This window comes from Spea bombifrons, chromosome 8 (assembly GCF_027358695.1).
Source record: "Spea bombifrons isolate aSpeBom1 chromosome 8, aSpeBom1.2.pri, whole genome shotgun sequence".
In the NCBI taxonomy this organism is placed as follows: Eukaryota; Metazoa; Chordata; class Amphibia; order Anura; family Pelobatidae; genus Spea; species Spea bombifrons.
The window spans coordinates 5,627,150-5,650,432 of NC_071094.1; the positions used below are offsets into that span (position 1 = coordinate 5,627,150).

At 42.0% G+C, this 23,283-nt stretch overlaps 1 protein-coding gene across 1 annotated transcript; it reads left to right on the top strand.

The window, feature by feature from the left end:
* The first annotated feature begins 5,486 nt into the window (after positions 1 to 5,486).
* LOC128502890 (vesicle-associated membrane protein-associated protein A-like) lies at positions 5,487 to 23,283 on the top strand. Its single transcript, XM_053472843.1, has 4 exons — positions 5,487 to 5,628; positions 13,150 to 13,213; positions 14,581 to 14,685; positions 22,905 to 23,283. Exons 2-4 carry the CDS (start codon positions 13,157 to 13,159, stop codon positions 23,133 to 23,135), a joined length of 393 nt encoding a protein of 130 aa, XP_053328818.1. The 5' UTR covers positions 5,487 to 5,628; positions 13,150 to 13,156; the 3' UTR covers positions 23,136 to 23,283.

Sequence of the window (23,283 nt, forward strand, 5' to 3'; positions counted from 1 at the left end):
TCTCTCGTACGTCTCGTAGGACGTTTGGATGAGAGTTAAGCCCGTGACGCGTCCTTTTGAAAAAATGTTATTGCATCGGAAGTTTAAAACTCTCTGTTCTAAGACCGTTTGTAAAGCCAGCGGGGTTCCAAAGCTGCCGTTTGAGTGTTATCGTTAATAAGTATTAACCATATATTTCTTTAAATTGCGCGTTAATTATGCTGAATCCCGTTATACGTAGGGCTCTCCTTTCCTGATTAAACATAGAATCAAATGTATTCTTCTTCTTAGTGTTTATTATTATTGTTATCATTATTATTATTATTATTGTTAAGTAAAGAGGGGCCCGACTCTGAAGCTTTACCCCTTTTCACACGGACAACAATAAGGAATTTCTTAACCCTCGTTGTGCCAGATCTTTGGCAGTCAAAAGGTTAACAGGACCCAAAACAGTTTGTAGAGAACAGGAACTGGTTTATACTGGGCAAGCACAATTTTAAGCAAGTGTATAGATCAAGAGCGCTGTGCAACCGCTGCCAGCCCAACCCCCACCTCTTCACGTAGCCAGACGTGCGTTATACGGAGAGCTTCAGTAGAAAATGATGAACTTTCACGTCCAGCTGCGTTGTCAGGAAAAGTCAGCATTTGCAAATTAGCAGTTTTTTGTGATGCACGTGCACTTAGAGTACAGTGTATATCGTGTGTGTGTATATTTATACGGTATAATAAAATAAGCTATATAAATAAGATAATACATGTCTGGATTTACTTTAGTTGTTCTGTTCACATTGCTGCAAAATTCTAAGCTTCCGACTGACAAGGTAGATATTCTAATAAAGTTCAGTTTTATAAACCGCTTCCCCTTACGTGATTTTATACAGACTGCTGTCAGGCTGAACAGATGAATAAAACCATAACCTTTGCCTTATGTTCTCTTTGTTTAGTTTTGCCATCAAACAATAAGCCTTTTAATGGAACGCTCTATTATTTATGAATTCAGAAGAAAGACGTTGGGCTGGCCACACAGCAGCTGTATCGGAACAGAGAAGTCTGCCCAGATAGGTTTTATTTCACCTGCAGTTTTTTTTCTCCCCCCCCCCCACACGTCTATTCACTTTAATAATTATTGATATTGAACAATGAAAATATTGTGTGTGTCAAACTTACATATATATGAGTAGATAAGAATGTCTGCGGCGAGCGCAGTTACACATTTTCACCCTTAGGTGGCGGAGATGAAACAGACTGAGAAGGATACAGTTCTGCGTCTGCAGGAAAAAGGGGGCATGTTTGCACAGTGTACCCCCGATATAGGGAGAGAGATCAGCGCTATATAAATCAATAAATAATGTAATTGGTGCAAGCTATTTGGTTAAAAGACAGTAATTTTATTTCATCTATAAAGTGATTTTTATTTTGTTTGCTTTTTAAACGGCTGTCTGATATTTGCCAGCATTAAACAGACCGGAGCTTCACAGTTTATTTATGTGTTTATTTGGTTAACGGTAGAACGTGTATTGTTTACGTGAAAGCATTACGTAGACCGCTACAAAGCAGTAATAGACTGCGAAGAAGAAGGTGCAAAGTTCCCCAAATCATTAGTCATCTTGATTCGCTTGGGGTATTGAAATAAAAATTCACGTTCAGCTGCAATCTGTCCGGGCGTATGAGAGCTGGCAGACGGTCTATGAATGTTTGCAAAACAAGATAAAGAGAATGTACACATGATTGACTTTTGTTTAAGTAAAAAAAAAAAAAAAAGATATTATGAGATAATTAAGCATTTTACATCCGCCGCGTATCACTTGGAATGCTTGCAAACGTCAGCTCTGAACAGGAGCATTTCTTCGCTTGTAGGTGTGATGGCAGAGGGGGTTTATTCCAAAGGCAAATGCTGCCCGTCCCGGCTGCCCTTATCTATCCGGCGTCTGTCAGATTGCCGGCTGGCGGTCCAGCTCCTTTCCGATGCGGGCATTAAAGGGACGCTCCTGCCGTTCTATGCACTTTAATGCATGTGAGAGCAGAGAGGTCTCTTACTGTATGTCGTGTCTCCCCTGCAGATTCAATTTTTGTTTTTTTTTGTTTTTTATGGTCACTATTGTAATCAGAAGGTCATAAGTATTTCTAGAACTTAGGAGCCAGCTAGACATTCGTCGAATTCCGCTGCACCCAGGAGCTTAGAGTAGAGTAATGACCTCCTGACCCATGAAGCTTTCACTCCGATGCAGAAGAACAGGAGTTTTAACCTAAAGATTTGCTCTGGCACAACTCTGGGGTTTGTGATTTTTTTATATAGTGCCAGCATATTCCGCAGCGCTGTACAACGAGCAAACAGGACATAACAAGTGCTGCATCATCTAAGAATTTGGTGACGAGGGCCCTGCTTAAACTGGCTCACAATCCAGAAGACCGGATGGACCTCAATATCCATTTGGCTACGAGACACATTGAAAAGGCTAAAGAAGAATTCTGCTACTTCCAACTATTAAAGGAGGGGAAGTATTTTGTTGAAGAAGCTTATGAGTGCACTCCGTTGAGTGAAAACAAGGCATCTCCCACTGAGTCCGGCTCCACAGATATTTCTGTATCCAATTACTCACTGAGCTGTTTCTCGTTTGTATCCAATCCTCATTACCCTTAATGGTGATGTCAGGCAGCCAATAGGATGCAGCTGTGCTGCTGATGTATCTTTATTAACATGAAACCGCTCCGGAGCAGCGGAGTCATAAAATATCTCTCTAACGGATCATCGTCCCGGGTGCCGAGCACATCGTTTTCCAGGGGAGTCTTATTCTAACGAATTAAAGTTTACATATGTACCTTCACAAGGACGTAACAAGGTCACACAGTTGGCATCTGGTTTTAATACAACTGCAGATGTTTTTTTGTCAAGGAACGTGTTTTTTTGACTAATGCTTCTCCCATTGTGCCCTTCCCATAGCAGCGTGTTCTCAACATGGAGGCCAGACGCTCTTCACCCTCACATTTTGCCTCCAATAGAGGTAGTTGCTTGCTGCAGAGTGAAGTTTACGTTCAGTAGATAAAATGCTGGCCGTCGGGCTCTTCTTATCCTCGCTGGAGGTCAACGATCAACAGAGTTGGACCGCGGCGATTACTCATATTACGGGCTACTCACCAATAGCAAAGCTATGCGTCACTAATCCACTCATACATCGTGAATACTTTGCAAGCTGGGTGTCTTGAGAAATTCCTTTAAGATCTACGCCCTCCACTTGTGCTATTTTCATTCTACCCATCCTTGTACTTCACGCGACACTCCCGTTCCCACCCCACCATCCTTCCTTCTCAGTTCTCGGGGTGAGAATCTGGATCCGTTCGCTCAGATAGGGCCAGCACAAATAGCGGTCACTACTTTCCAGCCAAAACGCCGAACAAAGAACGATGTCGGCCTTTAGAGGAATTAATTGCATTCAAACGAGAAGCGGTACTGAGAAACATTTAAGGAAGCTGTGTTCCAAGCTAAGACGCAGAAGAAGTGACAACGTGATTAACAGTACAATGCAGAACTTGTCTTTATTTAAGACTAAGATGAATAAAGTGTTAAAATCTGGGGAGAAATAATAATAATCTAAGTTTGCGTATTTTGCTTGTGTTTCAGTAACGTTTGTATCTATCTGTTCACCGGGGGCCGTCATGCCTCCCGATTGCAAGCATTTAAATCGTCTTTGCCAAGCACCCTGGAGAAGTGAGAGACTTAACCTTGTTTTGAGGTTGATGGATGGTTCTCGTTACGAAAGACAAAATGGGAAACAGACTCTGGGTTGTTGTTCCTTTAAGTAATTTGGTTCTCTTATTTTAAAGAAAAAGCGGATTCTGATTTCAGTTTTCTAGCACGTGGGTGAAAACGCTCTGTCGTAACGTGGGTGCCGATCTGCACTTACTAATAACGTAGCTTTCTTTTGCATCGTCTCTGTCACAATCTATCCGTACAGATATTTAACGCAGTTCAATTTCCAGGAGGAGTTCCTTGTCTATTCCTTGCCGTTTAATGCACTGAAAGCTTCCCTTTAACCGATCCCTTTATTAGAAGACAAAGGGCCATATTTACTTATAACTTCAACACGTGGACCCTGAAAATGCTGCTTCACAATCTTCCCCGTGAGCTTTATCATTGTGCTCCTCGTGGGGACTTCCGTCCTCGGACGCTCCTCGATTGCTTATTCAGTTTTACTGTTTTGCCTTTAAAATCAGGTCGCCTTTAATTATCAGAACTTTATTAATATTTTAAGAATTTCCGCAGCGCTTCTCACAGTCCGTGCATTAAAAGGGTCTCGCAAAACTAGAACTGACGGACTAAAGGCATCTCATCATCTTATCCTAAACAAACTATGTTTTTATAGCTTTGTTTTTTTAAATCATGAAAATATACCTAAGTTCATGCACTTACCATTTTTTCCGTTGCATGCAGTTTGATGCCGTTACATGAGCTGCAAGAATCTTCCATAACACAAATGTATGGATATATAATGAGCTCACTAAAAGCTATTTGTTTGAGAGCTAAGGGGTGGAAATCGCCCCTCCAGGGAAGAGTCAGAAGGGTGCGTTCCCCTAAACGGTTACAGTAAGCTTATATCTTTCTACCCCATAGATAAAGAGAGTGTGAGAGGTGGGGGGCAGAAACATGCACCCAAAGAATAAGCATAGGACCAGTCAGTGAGAGAGGGCAAAGGCCGGTGGAAACCAAAGCAACTCCACAAAATCGGATTCTAACCCCCTCCACAATCAATATGATGTGATGTCATAAAAAAAGTCTTTATATGATGTGATGTCATAAAAAATGCAGTCTTTGGCGTGATTTATGATCCCTGTCCACTGAACACTAGTAGTTAACTAAACTAAAAACAAAAATTGATACATTTTTATTTGGTGGAATTTCCTGTTTAATAAAAATAAGTTTAAAGGTACTAGAACACACCGAGCTGGTATCTTCACTGCATGAAGAGCTGAAACAGATATACTGTTATGAAGTTGCATATTGATATTTTTTTGTCGTTTTGTTGTAGGAATCTTTCCAAAAAGTATCAAACCAAGAAGAACTCCAAAGAAGAGGAAAGAGTCGAAGTGAGTAGATTGAATAGGTTGTGCTTGAAAGCGCGGGCAAATGTGGAGGATGAGAACTTGGTATATTTAGAGGAACAGAAAACAGGGACACATTGTACGTAGCCAGCGATGCAGTTACCTTGTGCGCCCCCAGTTACTCCTTGGGTATCAGCCCACCGCTGTCATGTGAAAAGCAACTTCTCTAAAAAATTATTTTAGTACCACTTTAACGGGGCAGGGCTGAAAATACGTACTGACCTCCATCTTCCATGCTTCGTTCAGATTAATGTATATTTAGACCTCTGCTGCTTCGTGACAATGACTTAAAGGAACGGTCACAATCATTTTTCCTTGGAGGCCAGTGATGCAAACAATATAGCGCACAGTGTCCTTAGACTAAATGCGCTGGAAGCTGTAACAAATTTGGTTTTACTTCATAGGTACACATCATGCAAAGCCTTCCAAACCACCCTAAGTGAAACAAATGACTACGCTGGGCAGCATGAGGTCATTTCCGAGAACATGACATCACAGATAACGGCAGAGTTAACGCGCTTCGTGCAGGAGCTTAAACAGGAGAGAAAATCGGCAAGTTGTTTTCACTTTTCTTGTTTTACCCCCAGGGGTCCTGGTAGTCAGGGCTCCCTCTTAGACAGCTCTACAGATGTTGCTGAAGAAAAACTGCCATGGTCCTCAGCCATGGTCCTCGGCCGTGGGCCACTGCGAATCAAGGGGGCCGTAGTTAAGCAACAGCTTCCAGGAGAGCAACCCCGGCTTAAACCAATTGTAATAGGTCTCTATTAAAAAGAATGCATGGTTCTATCAAGTACAGGTTTCCAAGGAAACAGGACACCTGGACTACTCACCCCAAAAAACAGCCTTTTTTTTGTTGTTTTTCCTTAGTAAACTGGGCTGTACAAAGTGCGGTGCATTCCCGATATGAAAGACTAGCACGTGGCCGCAGGAGATTTTGCTGGAAAAATACAAATTATTTTTACAAATTTTAGGGCTTTTGCTTGCACGCGGTTGCATGTGACTGCGAAACCACCTAACCTCATGGAATGTAGAATTGTTAAACATTGTAAGTTCTGGTGGTAAGGAGAGTATTTGTAGATAAAAGCAGAGACGTGTTTGGCGGTACCTGTTTACGTTTAAATATCCCCTTATCATATTTGACATTTTTTCACAGATAACACAGTGCTGCCACGTAGTGCCGTGTTAGAGTTTGCTTTACGACTGAGGCAGGCCAGTATCGGACAGTAGGCAAAGTGTGAGGTTTTACTTGGGAGCGCATAATGCGTAGGAGCCAAGCGAGAGCAGTGCCTGCCCGCAGGGCCGCGTCCGGGAAATCAGGTCACAATTCCCCAAAGTGCGCTCGTCCATCTGCGCTGCAGTAACGCGGTTAACAAGTGATTTAATAACGTCCTCACACACAGATACACTTCACATCCAATCTCACATGTCAAGCAAGGACGCTGGGAGTCCTTAAAGACTCCACATTAAATGACTTATTCCTTCTGTATCATCTTCCCTCTCTTACCCTGCCATATGAATGAAACGGACATTGGAGTCTGCTTTACAGGGACTGGCAAAGATTATACAACGTGCAGTTTGATGCATAGATTGTTTTTCTTTTCTTTTTCTATTACTATTTAAGTCTTAAAGGGGGACTGTCTGTTCTGAACAGAAACACGACGGTGGTCTTAGTCCAGGTTAAAAAAATACACACGTCATCGAGTTTGCTGTTGACCCAGAAGAAGACAAAACCCCCGCGTTGAAGCGATTTCCAATCATGCCCCAAAACAAAGAAATTAATTATTGACTCCAAAATGGCATCTGCTTCCTCATTGGATCAAAAAGCTATAACCAATCATGTCCTTTATAACCAGATATAACCCTTTGTATTCCTCTCTTCTAAAAATCCACCCCGGACCGTATTTAACCCCTTCATGACAAAGCCCGTACATGTATGGGCTTACAATGCATTGCCTTGGGTTTAAGGATAACCCGTTGTCCTTAAGGGGTTTTAAAGGTATCGATACAATAATGTATGTCACCGTTTCAGATGCTAATCTACGCTCGGACCCGGTTTCCAGAGGTTTCGAGTCCCCTTTTTGTATAATATCATTGTGTTTGCTGTCTGCAGGACCCCGTAACGTGTCACTCACATCCTGATGTGTAACCGCAGAGGAAGTGCTGCTTTTGCACAAAAGCCAAAAAAAAGTTTGCCGGTGTCTCTCCATTCTGGTAACCGTGCATGGGCTTGGTTCTGTGTTAAAGTTGAAGCCTTACACGCGTGTTTCCTGAACAGAGTAGGCGCACCGGCAAGGTTTGTTGTAAAAAATCCAAAAATAAGGTTTTGTAGTGTGTGTAGAGTAGAGTAAAAAACTAGTATAAATACATGAATGGGTTAAGTGTTTGCCAAGAGAGCATCTTGGAACACAGACAAAGAAGCCAGCTGTCCTGGGGCCGGGCACGCATGCCGCCGATAGGCACTGGATGTCACTGCTTGTTACGCTCATCCTCCGGGAGAAGGTGGCCGTATTGCACGCAAGTGACTTCTCACCTCAATAATCTCCCCACATCCTTAAAATACACAGATCCTGCAATTCTGGTGGCAAAAATTGAATAGTTTAGCATGTAAACAACAGACAGTAAAATGAATGCAGACTATGCATGCTTTACAGTTTCATTGTACAGCACCGGTACGTTCCATATAGAGAAAATTAACAATAGCCACTATAATGTGAAAATGCACACTACCATTCAAAAGTTCGGGGTCACTTTTCAATTAGCCTTTTAGACTTAACCTTGGGTCAGTGAACACAACGTGCCATTGGAACACAGGAGTGATGGGAGTGATAAAGGGCCATTGGAACACAGGAGTGATGGGAGTGATAAAGGGCCATTGGAACACAGGAGTGATGGGAGTTATAAAGGGCCATTGGAACACAGGAGTGATGGGAGTGATAAAGGGCCATTGGAACACAGGAGTGATGGGAGTGATAAAGGGCCATTGGAACATAGGAGTGATGGGAGTTATAAGGAAGCAGCGAATGATCCTCTACCTAAATGTTTATGTCCGAAATGAATGACATATTAGAGTCACCAAGATGACAGTTCATGTCAGGCTTCGCCGGTAGGTCGTCCTGCTATTAACCCAGTTACTCTCTAAAATTCGCGCTCTCTTGCACTTTCACAAAAACCTAGCAGGCCGGCGGCAGTAAAGCACATAATGTCATCGTGTTTTCTAATAAAGGATAATGGTTTGTCTTACCATTGTGCTCCACTCCTTTTTGAGAGCAGCTGCAGATCAGCACTGAGAAGATGAGACATGGGGGAATTCAGGGTATTTTACATAAATATTTTTTTCTTTTTTATTGGATTTTTTTTTTCCACTAAATCAAATGAATCCTAAAACAATATACTTATTAGATTATAAGCTCACTAGAGCGGGGCCCTCTTCTATATACCGGTATGTCTTAACATGCGTTACTTTGATTGTCACTTAGAAATGTCCTTGTTTTTGAAAGAAAAGCAAATTAAAATAACATGAAATGGATCAGAAATCCAGCACAGACAGGGTTAATGTTGTAAATGAATATTGTAGCTGAAAATGGCTAATTTTTAATAGAATCTCTTCATAGGCGTACAGAGGCGCTTTATCACTCCCATCACTCCTGTGTTCCAATGGCCCTTTATCACTCCCATCACTCCTAGGTTCCAATGGCCCTTTATCCCTTGGAACATTCTTGATACATTCTTCTGATCCACGGTCGGGCATCTTATGCCTCTCCAGTCGCAGAGGAACTACAACTCCCACAATCCTCCAGGGTAGAATGTATTTGTATTATTGGAGAGATTATACTAAGGATCTGTAGGCGAGGCAGGAATTTTGGGTGCATCGAGATAACCTTTCGGTTATAATAGCTCCGTGTTGTTCTGCCCAGAGATCCCCAGTGAATACAGTAACGCTATTCTGGTAATCACAGGAGTGTAAACAGTGTTGTTATCCAGCGAACGGCTTTTGTAAACAACGACAATTAAAAATATATTTTGTAAATATTTGCCAGTCAACCAACACATTGTTAAAAATGCGTGGGATTTTATCTTTGTTGCTGCTTATTTTATATCTGTGAGTTTAATTTGTCCGGTTAAAAAAAAAAAATATGCATGAAAAAATTGTGCCATTGAAGTGGAAATCCAGTGGAAAAGCAAGTATGTTTCTTTGGGTTTATAATATAGGGCCATATTTAGTGATATTGTGTAACTGTGAGGAAAAGAGGATTTTATTTTAAACTCCCTTTATATGCAGACCTGGAGGCGCCATTGTTGTCGGTCATGTGATATTTTGGACGCCTTTCCCGGCTCAAACACCACACGGAGCTGATGCTTTATGGTAATGCTAATGAAGTCCGTTCCTCCATAGACTTAAATTAGTCAGAGAGTCCCTCCACACGGCAGTTTGATGCTTCCTATGATGTGTCCTTCTCTTTTTGTCCCTTTGATCTGGTTTTATTAATATATTATGTCAGACCCCGGTATCAAAGCAAAATAAATGCTGACTTTTAAGATACAACACGGGATAATTTGGGAAATCCCAGTATAATATGTCCTATAGCAAGGATAGTATTCAGGCTTTTACTGGCCAACAGACTCACAGGGGATTAAATGCTCCAATCAGAGAGAAAGAGAGCCTTGATTAGCTGCCCACGAGGATCACCATGTCCTGGGGGTCTGTGTTCAGGGCATATAACATGCGTGTGCAGCCGGCATCTCCTGTATGTGCTCACGGCCTCCGCTTTGTATCCGCTGTCTCTATAAGACGCTTGCGTATTCTCTGCAGCGGAAACACAAAGCACCCAGAGGAAAGCAGTTATTGAAGCGTAATGTTCGGATAGGAAAAGCTCAATAGGATCCGCACATAATGGTCGGGCCGCGGATAAAGGCTTGTTTATTTACGACGTACCACTAAGGGCCGGAAATTGGAAACCAGGGCTGAAAGCATGGTCAGAGAATTATGCAGCGTGTGCTGGAAGGGTTAAAATCTGAGTTAGGACTTTGTCTGCGGTAGAAGTTGTCTTAACTTGTTTAACCATTTAACTGCCTATAAAGTAAAACAGCAAGGCTGTTTCGCAGGAAAAGGGTTAATAAAAAGCCCCCGGGGTACAGAGACTGCTGGTACTTTCCTAAGTACCAGTACTTTCCTGGTACTTTCCTAATCACCCCTGTGCTATCTGTATGCAAAATCATCGGTAGATGATAAGACTTGCTTATAAACAACCCCCCCCCCGATAATCTATTGATGCGTATGGGTTGTGTTTCCTTTCAGCAATAATAATGTAGTAATTGTTTTATATGGAAATGACCCGCTCCTTGGCTGTGCGGATTTTCACCGTTGCCACGCCAGGGGGATTTACAGAGCTTTCCAAGGGTCATCAGTGATGTCACACGCAGTAAATAGGGGCCAGCCTAGAAAAAACAAAAACAATATTTTTGTTTCAATAAAAATCACCAATCCTTCCTAGTCTTACTGGATTCTAATCCAAGAAACGATTGTCAGGTTTGCCTACAGGGCCACCCAGGGGATCTGAACACCCATAATGCCTTAATTGCCCTCTTCACCCATAAGACCCCCATTCAGTCTCCTAAACAACTCCAGCCCTGGTTTCCTCTTCCATTCATTATTATACCATGATTTGCCAAAAAACAATTTCCCCAGAACATACAAAACCGGACCGGGCAAAGCATTGACACAATCTCCCTGGTTCTCACCCCGTTCCAAACCTGGAGGAGAACCGAAGTGGATGGTTCTTAACCATTCCTAAGACCCTTATAGTTTTTACGGCACAGAGGGGCACAGAGACCGTGATTACTGCCCCTGGCGCATGCTTGGACAGCGACGTTGGCTGCTGCATGGTAGCCGCGTCTGTGGACGGCAGGGTAATATATAGAGGCGTATTTACCAAATGTAATGAATCTCAGAGGAAAAATACAGCGAGGCGGGCAGCTGCAACCTTCTTCCTGTTTTCTTTTTGTTTTACCAATGTAACCCTTTGTGAGCATTTAGAAAGTGTCTGTCAGCGATAGTCTTATTTATAGTATGGTTTTATTTTATTTTTGTTCCTTCAATGTTCATAAATCATATTTTTTTAATTTATTTTTATCGGGGAGCGGGTCTGTGCGTTGCGTCTCCGGATGCCCACCCATCCTCTTTGGCTTTTAAACGGCCCGGATAATAAAAAGTACGCTGCGACAGGCCGATGATCCGCCGCTGTTTACTCGTTTCAGCCAAAAAAGAATTTGTTCCATGCGATGTTAATACCGGACTTAACGGGAAGTGCAGATTCCAGATGTGGGAAGAAGAGATTGTTTAAAAGCACAGGAGCAAAAATAACAGCCCCCCCCCAGCAGGAAACTCCATCAATAAGAACCATCCAAGTGGTTAATGAACATTTTTTTAAATGTTTTACATTTATTTGTTGAGTTTTATTTTTTTAATGTTCTAGATCCCTCGTGTGAAGGGGTCTGTAGATGGGCCGATCCCAGCAGCCTAAATTGGGATCCTAGCCGCATGCAGAAAGGAGGAGACAGCGAGATAAACAGAATCGGCTTAACTGACCCCTAAAAAGATGGAGCCTATTTAAATACTGCTTTATTATTAGGTTTTTTGGTTGCCAAGTATTGTATTTGTAGACGGGCTTTAAAACAATACCATTACGTTAGCACCTTAACACACAGATGTCCCAAACTAAAGAAGAATGATTATTAAAGTAACCATAGCCCCCCCCGTGAGTACTTTAATATGTATCCTTCCATAATCTGCCCAATACATCTGATGGATGAGGGGTAATTCTGCACAACCCCCCCTTGCATTTGCACCCCAAAAAATTAAAGGTACAGCACAGGTATCGTGTGCTTTAAAAAAAAAAGCATATAATGGCAGGGATGTCCCTTTAAAGATCTCCTGAAACGGTTTACATTTAATTTTGGATGTCTGGTAGGGAGGATAAATAAATCCACCCAGCCTCGCCATGATTCGGGATGTCTTGGAAAAAACAAAACTCCATGCTGCATTGCGTCCGTCCATCCGTCCATCCGCAATAAAAAAAAAAGCACGGGGTGCTTAGGCTGCTGCTTCTCCCTCCTGCTGTCGGGAACACACGAAGCTGTGGGGATGCCAGATTTTTAGCTGCAATACCTTCTATGGATTCACCGCCGCAGCCGAGAGCTTCTCAATATATAACTCACATTGAGCTACCCGGGGGCATTGAGTTACCCGGGTCATTTGCCACAGACAGCATTCAGAGCTTTAAGAGGCAAGCTTTGGGCTCATCCAATACTTTCTTTCTTAAAATCTGCATTTACTTCTAAGTTGGCACAAAAAGATAGAATGTCCAGACCGTGAACCAACTGCATTTTGCATGGTAGCAGCGCGACGCATTAACAAGCATTAGAGTGACATCCCCCTGGCCCGTGAAGACACCGAAGCCCACGGAATAACCTTTCTGCTAGTTAATGATTATTTTTTTCTGCCGAATGAGTGTCTCTTCTGAATTTTTGTAGGTTGTCGGCAACACATATGTAGATTCTGATGGCATGAATTCTTCCATTCCATGAGATCTTTTAATAAGATTTGCTTATTAACGTTTTATGCCTACCCACCGAGCATTCTTGGATATAGTTAAAGAGATATCTCAGAGGAAAATGCCAGGGTCAAAAAATAAGCCGGTGGTCCTCATACAACCTTTATTGCGAGTTTAACGACTACAAGAACAATAAACAACACGGGGGGGGGGGGGGGGGGGAAGTGGAAATCCCAGGGAAGCGCAGAATAACATTACAGAAAAAATAATAAATGGGGAAAATCTTCTATTTTTGTGGCCTTTGAACATGTAATAATATATTCCACAACAATATGTTTATATAGAATTATTTTTGTCTTCTATTTCGGTATGGATTGAACCAACACCCCACAGAAAAAATAAATAATAACATTAAAACAATGTACAGGATTGCTTTGAAGTGTTCCTTTTCTACTTTTTTGAGACAATTTCCTTTTTTTATTCTCTTTTATTTTGTTTGATGTCTGACCTTTTTGTCTTACAGAACTTCCATGAAGGGTCGCAAGGCGCAGCAGCACATGGAGACATGCTGGAAGCAGCTGGAAGCGGTGAGTACGGGAAATAAAGGTCAGAGGTCAGACCCCGGCCTCGAACCTCTTATGTCAGGAAATACAGGTCAGAGGTCAGTCCCCGGCCTCCGACCCTCACGTCCTATGGAGAAGCAGGTCTCAGAAAGAATCAGGAGTGACAGGAATGGATTTCTTAGACAAGGGGTTGGCCGGATTAACCCATACATTGCTGTACAGCTCACCCCTAGCTGGTTTGTTTTGGTGTTAGAAAATGAAAAATGGCATGATTGTCCCAAATTAGCCTTTGAGGACTGGAGGCGCACAGAATTTAGTGGTTTCCATGACAGGTGCAGCGTAATATCTCGCGGACGTCTCTGGTGCGTTCTTTCTGTAGGGAAATCATAGTTTATCTGCAGCCTTCAAAGATTTCTTTTTTCCTGATTGATCACCATTAAAAAAAAAAACAAAACATGAACTTTTTCCTATATTTGTGCCAAAAAAACTCAGTAGATTATAATATTTCTGGATTCGTCACTTGGATCCGGTTTACTGAATGATTTGTGCCGGTCTGATTTATGGAAAATCTGGACTATAGCGCCTTCCGCTAGTTCAGTGCAAAAAATATCTAATTTGGCTAACTTTTGGGGTCTGGCCGGTTTGTGAAGCGGTCTGCCGAGCTTTATGTATCTATTACCAGAAAACCAAGCTGTCGCTCAGCGAATCTCATGAACGGACCTTAACCGACCCACTTACACTGCTGAGTTTTAACAGCATACTTCCCCCCCCCCTCTTTCAACTATTTTAGTGACTTCCTGTAGAAGCCGGTTCCTGCGCTGAGTAATATCTGCACTCTCTCCCTGGGGTGTCAGAGACCAGCACCGCCGTCTGTCCGTTTCTGTGTAACATCACCCAAACCACACCGTTATCTTTTTAAATCGGAAGATGTCACGTGTCTATCTTAATCCCCCAAATACCGTCTTTTTACCCCAGTTATCAATCTAGGCGGCCCTGTTGTGTTATCGTTCCCCCTACGTTCTGTATCATTCTAACTACTCTGCGCGACCCACTCAGGACACTGCAGGCTTTGCGTTATAGATCCTACGGGGGTCTCTTTGGTAGCTTTCCCCTTTTGCCAATAATCGTGGGGCTTGTGGGTCCCCAACAACCATTATTAGTATGGAGACAAAGTCATGAATGGGATAGCTGTCCATGGCAGACGCACCGCCACAGCTCAAATTCAGTGGAGAAGAACCCAAGACCAACACATGTTTGGCAAATTTGGGTTTCTTTTGCGTGTGGACCTGGGAATATCGGACCACCGGCGCTGTCCGGAATTTCCATTTATTGGGTCTTTTTGCTAGAAGGTCATTAATAACGACAAAGCAATCACTTATTCTCGTTCACAGAGCAAAAGAAGGTTTGAGAGGGATTGCAAGGAGGCAGACCGGGCGCAGCAGTACTTCGAGAAAATGGACGCGGATATTAACGTGACAAAAGCAGATGTCGAAAAAGTGAGTATGATGTGAATTTCCCTCCTTATTAAGGAGGCCATTTCTGTATTGGAACCCCTGATAATCACACTTTGTGCTTTGGAATTCCCCAAAATGTCTTTGGTGAGGAACGGCACGACTTGCTGGGAATATATTCGCGTCCGGCACGTTTTTTAATCAAGCGCTCGCAGAACACGAGCAGCCGGAGAGGCTGACAATGTGTTCCAGAGCTGGAGGCTTTCAGAAGTGTTTGTCTTCTGCTGTCAGACTCCGTAGGTTAAGAACGTCTGGCTGGCCGCTAGGGCGAAAGATTGTGTTCTACAACCGGCTTTCTGTTATCAGCAAAAAAAAGAGTTTAGCGGGAGGTTATCAAAACGATTAAGATGGATGCGAACACTGCACAAGCTGTCCTGTGTGCATGTGGGAGATAACGGCTCGTCAGGGGCCGGCAGTGAATGCCGCCCTGTCAGTTGTGCGCTGGGATGCAGCATGTGACAAACCCGTCGTTACATAAACCTTACAAACGCAAAAAGAAGGGATTGTTCGGGCCGAGTTCTAACGCTCGATTGTTTGCGGAAGAGCTTGTGTAATCGCATTGATACGGTCGGCCCTCACATGACGCTGATGTCGAAGGAAATCTCTTCTGAAGTGAAGAGGTCTGTGTGGTCCTCAAATGAACTACATGGATTCTGTTTTCTCAGTTTGTAGCATGGGCACCCTTTGGGTAAAGAAGAGGGTGCTTTAAATAATGACGCAATCACTGGGTATTCTAGTTAAGGACCCTGCCTGTTGAAGTATGAAGTATGACATCACAACGTTACGGAAATAACTAAATGTATTTAGTATATCATATATATATCATAACCAGGCTCTCCTTGCCCTGGTGGGAGACATGCGTCTTTAGATCATGGGACTCCATACAATGAAGAAGGCAACAGTGCAGGAGTTATGGCTTCCCATTCAGGATGCCGGCTGTACCAAGGCCCTGGGATTATGCATTCGGCGCATGGGCCTCTATGCGATAAGAATGCACGTTAAACTGCCAAGAGGAAAAGGGGTGGCCTATGCTAGTGTGACATTCTTCCCCCATATGCAAATAATCTGTTATTTTCATTGTCATTTGCATATGGGGCATGCTGGTCCTCCCCTAATGGGTGGGGTTTCTTGATTTCTGATATTTTATTATGTTAGATGATAGGTGATGCACTAGAAGAGTACATTTGGCAGCGAGAGATAGTTTTCTCTCTTTAACCCCCGCCACGTGTGCCAGGCAGCTGCTCCAGTGCCTCGGATGCACTCGGTTCTGTACCAATCACGGGCTGTAACAGGGTTGCAAAACACAGTCGCTTCTAACGGGGTTTCTTCAGCTTTTTGAGGAAGTGGTTAGCTTCACGTGCTTCGGGGAAGTGAAACATCAGCTGTCATTATCTAAGATCACAGTGCCAGCAGAATTTGTCTTTTCTGCAAGTATGTATCTTTACGTCAAACCTCTGCCAGAGTCTTCCCCGCGGAATCACAGGTCGCGATCGCTAAACAATGGGCTGCTTGATGGTCACCATGCGCAGAAGCTCCGCTCCATATTGTCCACCTGTTCCAGCCTGTCAGTCGTTACGCACCAGCTATAAACATAAGTCAGCATTTTGCACGGATGACGGCAGAGCATTAACCCCTTAATGACAATTGCCGGTCCTGGCACGGCACGGAAAAGCATGTGCTTTACGACAATTGACGTGCCAGGACCGGCACGTCTTTAAACGGGTGCAGAAAGCGATCTACTATCGCTTTCTGCACCCAAAAAGCGTTGCTGAATGCCTCGACCTCGAGGCATTCAGCAACGCCACGATCGGCACGAAGGGGCCATCTCTGGCTGTAACAGACTTAACTCTGTCATTTATGTTATAATTTGTTGTATTCATGTTCTCATGGTTTTTGCAAGTTTTAAATGTGTGTAGGGTTTACACTGTCCATGTTGCAGGGGGAATGTGTTTGGGGTAGGACTGTTACTCAGAAGGAAATGGTCTTGGGATATACTGGTCATAACAGTCATACTGGTCATAACTGTAATACAAGAGAGCCAGCATATCAACAAGAGTTATCAGAGTCCATCCTCATATACAAGGTTGTTTAGCAAACCCCTGAAAAGGCATAAGGTCTGTATATTTTTACTTTGTATTAGTAATATGCAAAAGATAGATAATTTAGGGATAAGTCGTTAATGCATATTATTTGTATTTTGTTTAGCTCTTACGGTGAATTTTTGGAGTTAAAGGAAAGTTTACAATAAAGCTTTTAAAAATCATCAGTAAAGTTTTAGCCATCATTCAGACGGGGTCTGCTACAGTAAGAGCTTCACCTTCGTTGGTTCAAATACCTGCTGCACATGGTTGCTTAAGGTGGCAATATTTAAGGGACTGCAGCATATTGGAATCGGCATGATGGTCTAAGGTGCTAGGACATTGTAAAAGAGTTCACTATGGAGATGGACACTGAATATCAAGAATATGAAAGCCTGTCTCATACAGAAATAGAAGGTAAAAGGGAAAATAATATGAAGGCAGCAGTGAAACTTAAAGATAAAAATATATCTGAACTACAGTGTTATGTACAAGAAAGGGAAGAACTACCTAGACGGTCAGAACGTCCACATATTATTACAGAAAAAATGCTTGCTTACCAGAAAGATGAATGTTGTAAGAAAGAAAAAAGGCTAAATACTTTGTACGAACAATGGAAAATAGATGTTCGTAAGGCGAGACATGAGTTAAAATCAAACATATCTGATAAGCAGCTCACTGAAATTGCTGATTCTCTGGAAAATAAAATGAACTGTATTATGAAAATCTTTAGTGAAATAAGGGAACATATAACACCTGTGTCTGATTTAAGACGTAAAGTTGATGCATGTGAAGCTGTGACCAATGACATTGTCAAAATTGTGTTAGAAAGATTAACCATGGCAGATGATGAGTTTGATGCAGAAAGGGAAAGGAGCCGTCTACGTGAACTTTCAGCTCATAGCTATGTTCGCTCTATATACGATTCTAATGCTTCACAAGCAAGTGTCAGCAGCTATTCTAAATCTTCTGGTGCAACAAGCAAACGAGCAGATGCTGTGGCAGAGCTTGCTGCAAAAGAGGCTGCATACAAGATGATGCATTCAGAAAGACAGCAAAGGGAGAAAATAAAAACTCTAGAAGAGCAACTCAAAAAAGAGCTAGAAATTCAAAAGTTTGAATTAGAACGGCTGCAGTTAGAAAAGGACTTGGAAGTTGCACGTGCCAGAGTAAAATCATATGATGAAGTAATAAAACAAGAAGCGAAAGGTCAATTGAACTTGATACAAAATGAACATGAAAGTGAGAGAAACGAAATCTCTTCTACAACACATCCACAATACAATGTTGTTCAGTCAACAAATCTCAGTGAAGTGGCTCTCCTTGCTCAAGCAGTTCAGGACAGCATTGCCATCAACAGGTTACCCACACCTGAACCTACAGTCTTCAACGGAGACCCAATTCAGTTTGTGAACTGGAAAGCCTCATTTATGTCACTTATAGATAGAAAGGGCATCTCTGCAGCTGACAAACTTTATTATTTGAAAAGGTACGTGAGTGGCTCAGCACACAGATGTCTTGAAGGCACCTTTTATCGAAATGATGAGGAATCCTACAAAGATGCTTGGAACAAGCTTAACCAAAGATACGGGCAGCCCTTTATCATTCAAAGAGCATTCCGGGAGAAGCTATCAAAGTGGCCTAGAATACAGTCCAAAGATGCAGAAGGTCTGAGAGCATTTTCAGACTTCTTAAATGCCTGTCTGCAAGCCATACCTCATGTTAAAGGCCTGGAAATATTAAATGACTGTGAAGAGAACCAAAAGCTGGTACAGAAACTTCCTGACTGGGCAGCCTCCAGGTGGAACCGCCAGGTCACAATATTCCTTATGGATAGCAAAGAATTTCCAACCTTTAAAGACTTTGTAAAATTCATGTCAACGGAAGCAGAGATTATGTGTAATCCTATTACTTCCTTTCAAGCTCTGCATTTACGTGAGTCTCAAAAGGAAACCAAAAGAAACAAAGCAACTGTCTTTAAAACTCAAACAGCTTTAAACAATGATAAACAGACAAAAGCAAAGGGACAGTTAAAAACACCATGCATGTTGTGTCAAGATGACAATCATCCACTTTGTAAGTGCCCAGAATTCATGCAAAAGTCTCTGAAAGACAGAAGAGCATATGTCAAAGATAATAAACTTTGTTATGGTTGTATAAAACCAGGTCACTGCGCCAAAGAATGTCGTCGTCGCCACACATGTGACGTATGCAAGTTACGTCATCCCACATGTCTTCACGATTACAGCTATGAGGCTAACGAAGATAGGAAACAATCACTGTCCATGGTAAGCAATGCGCATGTACAGAATGGTGAAACTACTAATGCCATGTCACTTAACATCACAAGCACAAGTCATTCAGTCATGACATCTATGATAGTACCTGTATGGGTGTCGTCTGTTAAAAATCCATCCGATGAAAAGCTTGTCTATGCTTTGTTAGACACTCAGAGTGACAGTACTTTTATTGACAAAGAAATAAGTAACGTACTTCAAGTAGATACTCACCCAATAAAACTTAAACTTACCACCATGATAGGAGACAATATGGTCATCAAAAGTAAAAGAGTGTCTAATCTTCGTGTAAGAGGGTACAATTCCTCAGTGTATATCAATCTTCCTCCAGTATACACAAAGGAGTGTATTCCTATTAATCATGATCACATACCAACGCAAGAAACAGCAAATAACTGGGCTCACTTGAAGGTAATTACGAACGAAATGCCACCTCTTCTCAATTGCGAAGTAGGTTTACTGATCGGCTACAACTGCCCTAGAGTGCTAGCTCCCAGGCAAGTCATACTAGGTAAAGAAGATGAACCTTATGCTATTCTGACAGACTTAGGATGGAGTATTGTGGGCTGCTCCACACCACACATCAACGTATCATCAGCAGTCAGTCTTTGTCACAGATTAACCACAAAGGAGATACCAGCTTTGACACCTGTGGATGCAATCCGTATACTAGAGTCCGACTTTAAGGACGTCACAGCAGATGACCAGACAATCTCGCAAGATGTTATTGCGTTCCTAGACAAACTGAAGGGCAACATAAAGAAAAATGCTGAAGGACATGAAATGCCCGTTCCGTTTGAACAACGTCCATACTTACCTCACAACAGAGAACTTGTTAAAGTCAGACTTAATCAGTTGCACAAGAAGTTCTGTAAAATTGAAAAATACAAGACGGACTATATTGCTTACATGAAGGACATAATTGAAAGAGGTGATGTAGAAACAGCAAATGAGGATGAAAACCCTGCAGACAATGCTTCTAGAGGAAGAATAACAAATGAGTTACTCTCATCTAACTGGTTCTCTGGTCCCTCATTCTTATGGAAAAAGGAAATACCAACCTCAAATGTTGTATTGGAACTTACAGTAGGAGACCCAGAAGTAAGAAAATTTCAGACATTACAAACAAAGACCATAGAAAGTAAAGATCTTGTAGACCATTTGTCCAAATTTTCATCTTGGTCTAAGGCTGTGAAGGCCATTGCACGCCTTCAGAGACGGATTAAGAAAGATAAAACCCATTCACCTGCATCCGTAAGTGAGAAAGATGATGCAAAACGTTTGATTTTGAAGGGTGTGCAGAAACAAATATATCAGAAAGAAATAGATGTTCTGAGTCAAGGAAAACAACTTCCAGGTCATAATAAACTTCATCACCTGGACTCCTTCTTAGATACAGATGGTATAATCAAGGTGGGAGGGAGATTAAACCACTCGTTGTGCATTCACTCATTCAAGCACCCACTGATTCTTCCTAAAGATCATCATATAACAAGGTTGATAATTGCACACTATCACGAAAGTGTAAAGCATCACGGAAAAGGTTTCACAATTAATGAAATCAGATCTAGCGGATATTGGATACCTGGAATAAAAATGGTCCAGACCATCTAGAGAACTTTAGCTCCACTTGCAGGTTGAATACAGGTACTGCATTCACCATGCAAGTCAATGGAGCCCAGCTTTCTAATCACAGTGTGATTAGTAAAAATAAATTAAAAAATAAAATAAAATTAATAATAATTAGAAAAAAATAGTAAAAAAACAGTAAAATGTAAAAATCATTTCCCACTGATGTCACTATCAGGGGAACCTCCAAGTTGAAAAAAAATGTTAAAATTTTTTTAAAAAAAAATAATAATAAAAAAAAATATATATATAAAAAATATATTTTTGTGAGCAAGTCCTAAAATTAGCATATTAGCTTAAAACAATTCTCGCATGGAAAGAGTTAAAATACTGGCATATTAAATGCCCGTGGGGTGTCTACTTTTAAAAAATGTATGATTTGATGGGGTAAATTGAATGGGCCAGGTTCAACAACGTCCCAATTAACACGGGGGGAAGGATGGCCACACATCTAATTTCCAATTAGAAAAATGCACACGTACCAAATGTGGCCTTTTAGTTCCCCCAAAAAATGACAAACCCATGCATGTGGGGTATCACTGCACTCGGGAGATGTTGCTGAACACATTATGGGGTGTCGTGTGACAGCGGCATATACCAGGAGCTGTAAATTCATACATAAATTAGGTGTGTGTGGGAAAAATACACACACAAAAATATTACTGCAAACTTTGAAAAAATGCTGGTGGTAAAATGTGTGCATGCAAAGAGTTAAAATACCAGCATTTAAAATACCCTGTGGTGTCTAGTTTTGAAAAATATATGGTTTTGTTGGGCACACTGAAATGGCCTGGCTCAAAGATGTACCAAATAGGGCATGGGCAGTGGATCCCAAATGCCAAAGTTCAACATTGAAAAATGCGCATGCCCCAAATGTGGCCCTTTTGCCCCCAAACAACCAGGCAAAATCATTCATGTGGGGTATCGCTGCGCTCAGGAGATGTTGCTGAACACATATTGGGGTGTTTTGTGATAGTGACATAAACGAGAACATTTTAATTCATACCTGAAGTAAAATGTGTATGACAAAACAAATGCAAAAAATGACTACCATAAAGTTTGACAAAGACTGGTGGTAGATATGGTGCATGGAAAGAGTTAAAATACTAGCATTTGGAATACTCTGGGCTGTCTAGTTTTCAAAAATATATGACTTGATGGGGTAAATTGCATTGGCCGGGTTCAAAGATACCCGAAATGGCACAAGGGGGGAAGAATTACCAGATTTGGAAAAAATGGCTTTGAAATAGCAAAATGCTACCTGTACTTATTGCCCCATAATGGGTAGAAAAAAGCAAAAAAACATTGGGTATTTCTAAACTCAGGACAAATAGTAGAATCTATTTAGCAGGTTTTTTCATTACCTTTTATAGATGAGTAAAAGATTTTTCAACTAAAAGTTAGAAACAGTCGTTTTTTTCTAAATTTTTCACCATATTTTATAATTTTTTTAATAGTAAATAATATGATACAATCAAAACAATGTCATCTAAAGAAAGCCCTTCTTGTCCTGAAAAAAACAATATCTAATGTGTGTGGGTTCAGTAAACGGGAAAGAAGAAAATTACAGCTAAACACGAGCAGCGCAGAAATGTTAAAAAGGCCATTGTCACAAAGGGTACAAAAAGTAAAATCAGCCTTTGTCTCGAAGGGGTTAAAATGCCTACGTGAATACAGTTTTTAAACTTGCTTTACCTTTAATCTCTGTACATAAAACATCGGCTCGTCTTCGTCGCTAGGTTCTAGTTTTGTCAGATCTTTTGAAAGTAGGGACTGTAAGAAGCGCAACGGAAATTGTTGCCGTCATCTAAATAAAATATAATAATAAATTATTATTAATAGTATGATATTATGAACCTTATTGTCCTTTAGTTATAGCGACACCTGCTGGCTTCTAAGATGTTTAAACGGAGCCAAAAAACATGGGGCGTAACCGTCGTTGTCACGCCCGTTCCTGACGTGCTCAGGGCATTGCGCGGTTGCCGCAACTGTGCTGTGTTGAGTCAGCGGTGACAGGGCGCTGGGGGAGGCGGAGAGTAACCCGATAGAGCGCGCAATCTACCACCGCCCAAGCCGACCACCATTGCGCGGCCTCGTTTAGGACTAAGCCGGCCCTGCTGTTCCGTCTCCGCGGGCACTGTGCACCGCTCCACACCGAAGGCCTTCACCTTTCCCAGCTTTTTTTTTTTTTCTCCTCGAGAATCGTCTGGCAGTTGTGAGGTGCATGGCTGCAGCCGGCGGGGCCATAATGCCCAAGCACGAACAGATCCTCATCCTTGACCCGCCCAACGAGCTCAAATTCAGAGGTCCGTTTACGGATGTTGTCACCACAAATCTCAAGCTTCGAAATCCATCAGAAAGAAAAGTGTGTTTCAAGGTGAAAACTACAGCCCCCCGACGTTACTGTGTGCGACCAAATGCGGTACAATAGACCCTGGGGCTACAGTAACGGTCTCTGTAATGCTACAGCCCTTCGACTATGACCCAAATGAAAAGAGTAAACATAAGTTAATGGTACAGACAATATTTGCACCGTCAAATACATCAGATATGGAAGCCGTGTGGAAAGACGCAAAGCC

Coding starts and splice junctions, on each gene's coding strand:
- LOC128502890 (XM_053472843.1), top strand. CDS start 13,157: ATGAAGGGTCGCAAGGCGCAGCAGCACATGGAGACATGCTGGAAGCAG. Junction 13,214..14,580: donor GCTGGAAGCAGCTGGAAGCG/GTGAGTACGGGA, acceptor TCTCGTTCACAG/AGCAAAAGAAGGTTTGAGAG. Junction 14,686..22,904: donor CAAAAGCAGATGTCGAAAAA/GTGAGTATGATG, acceptor TTTCTCCTCGAG/AATCGTCTGGCAGTTGTGAG.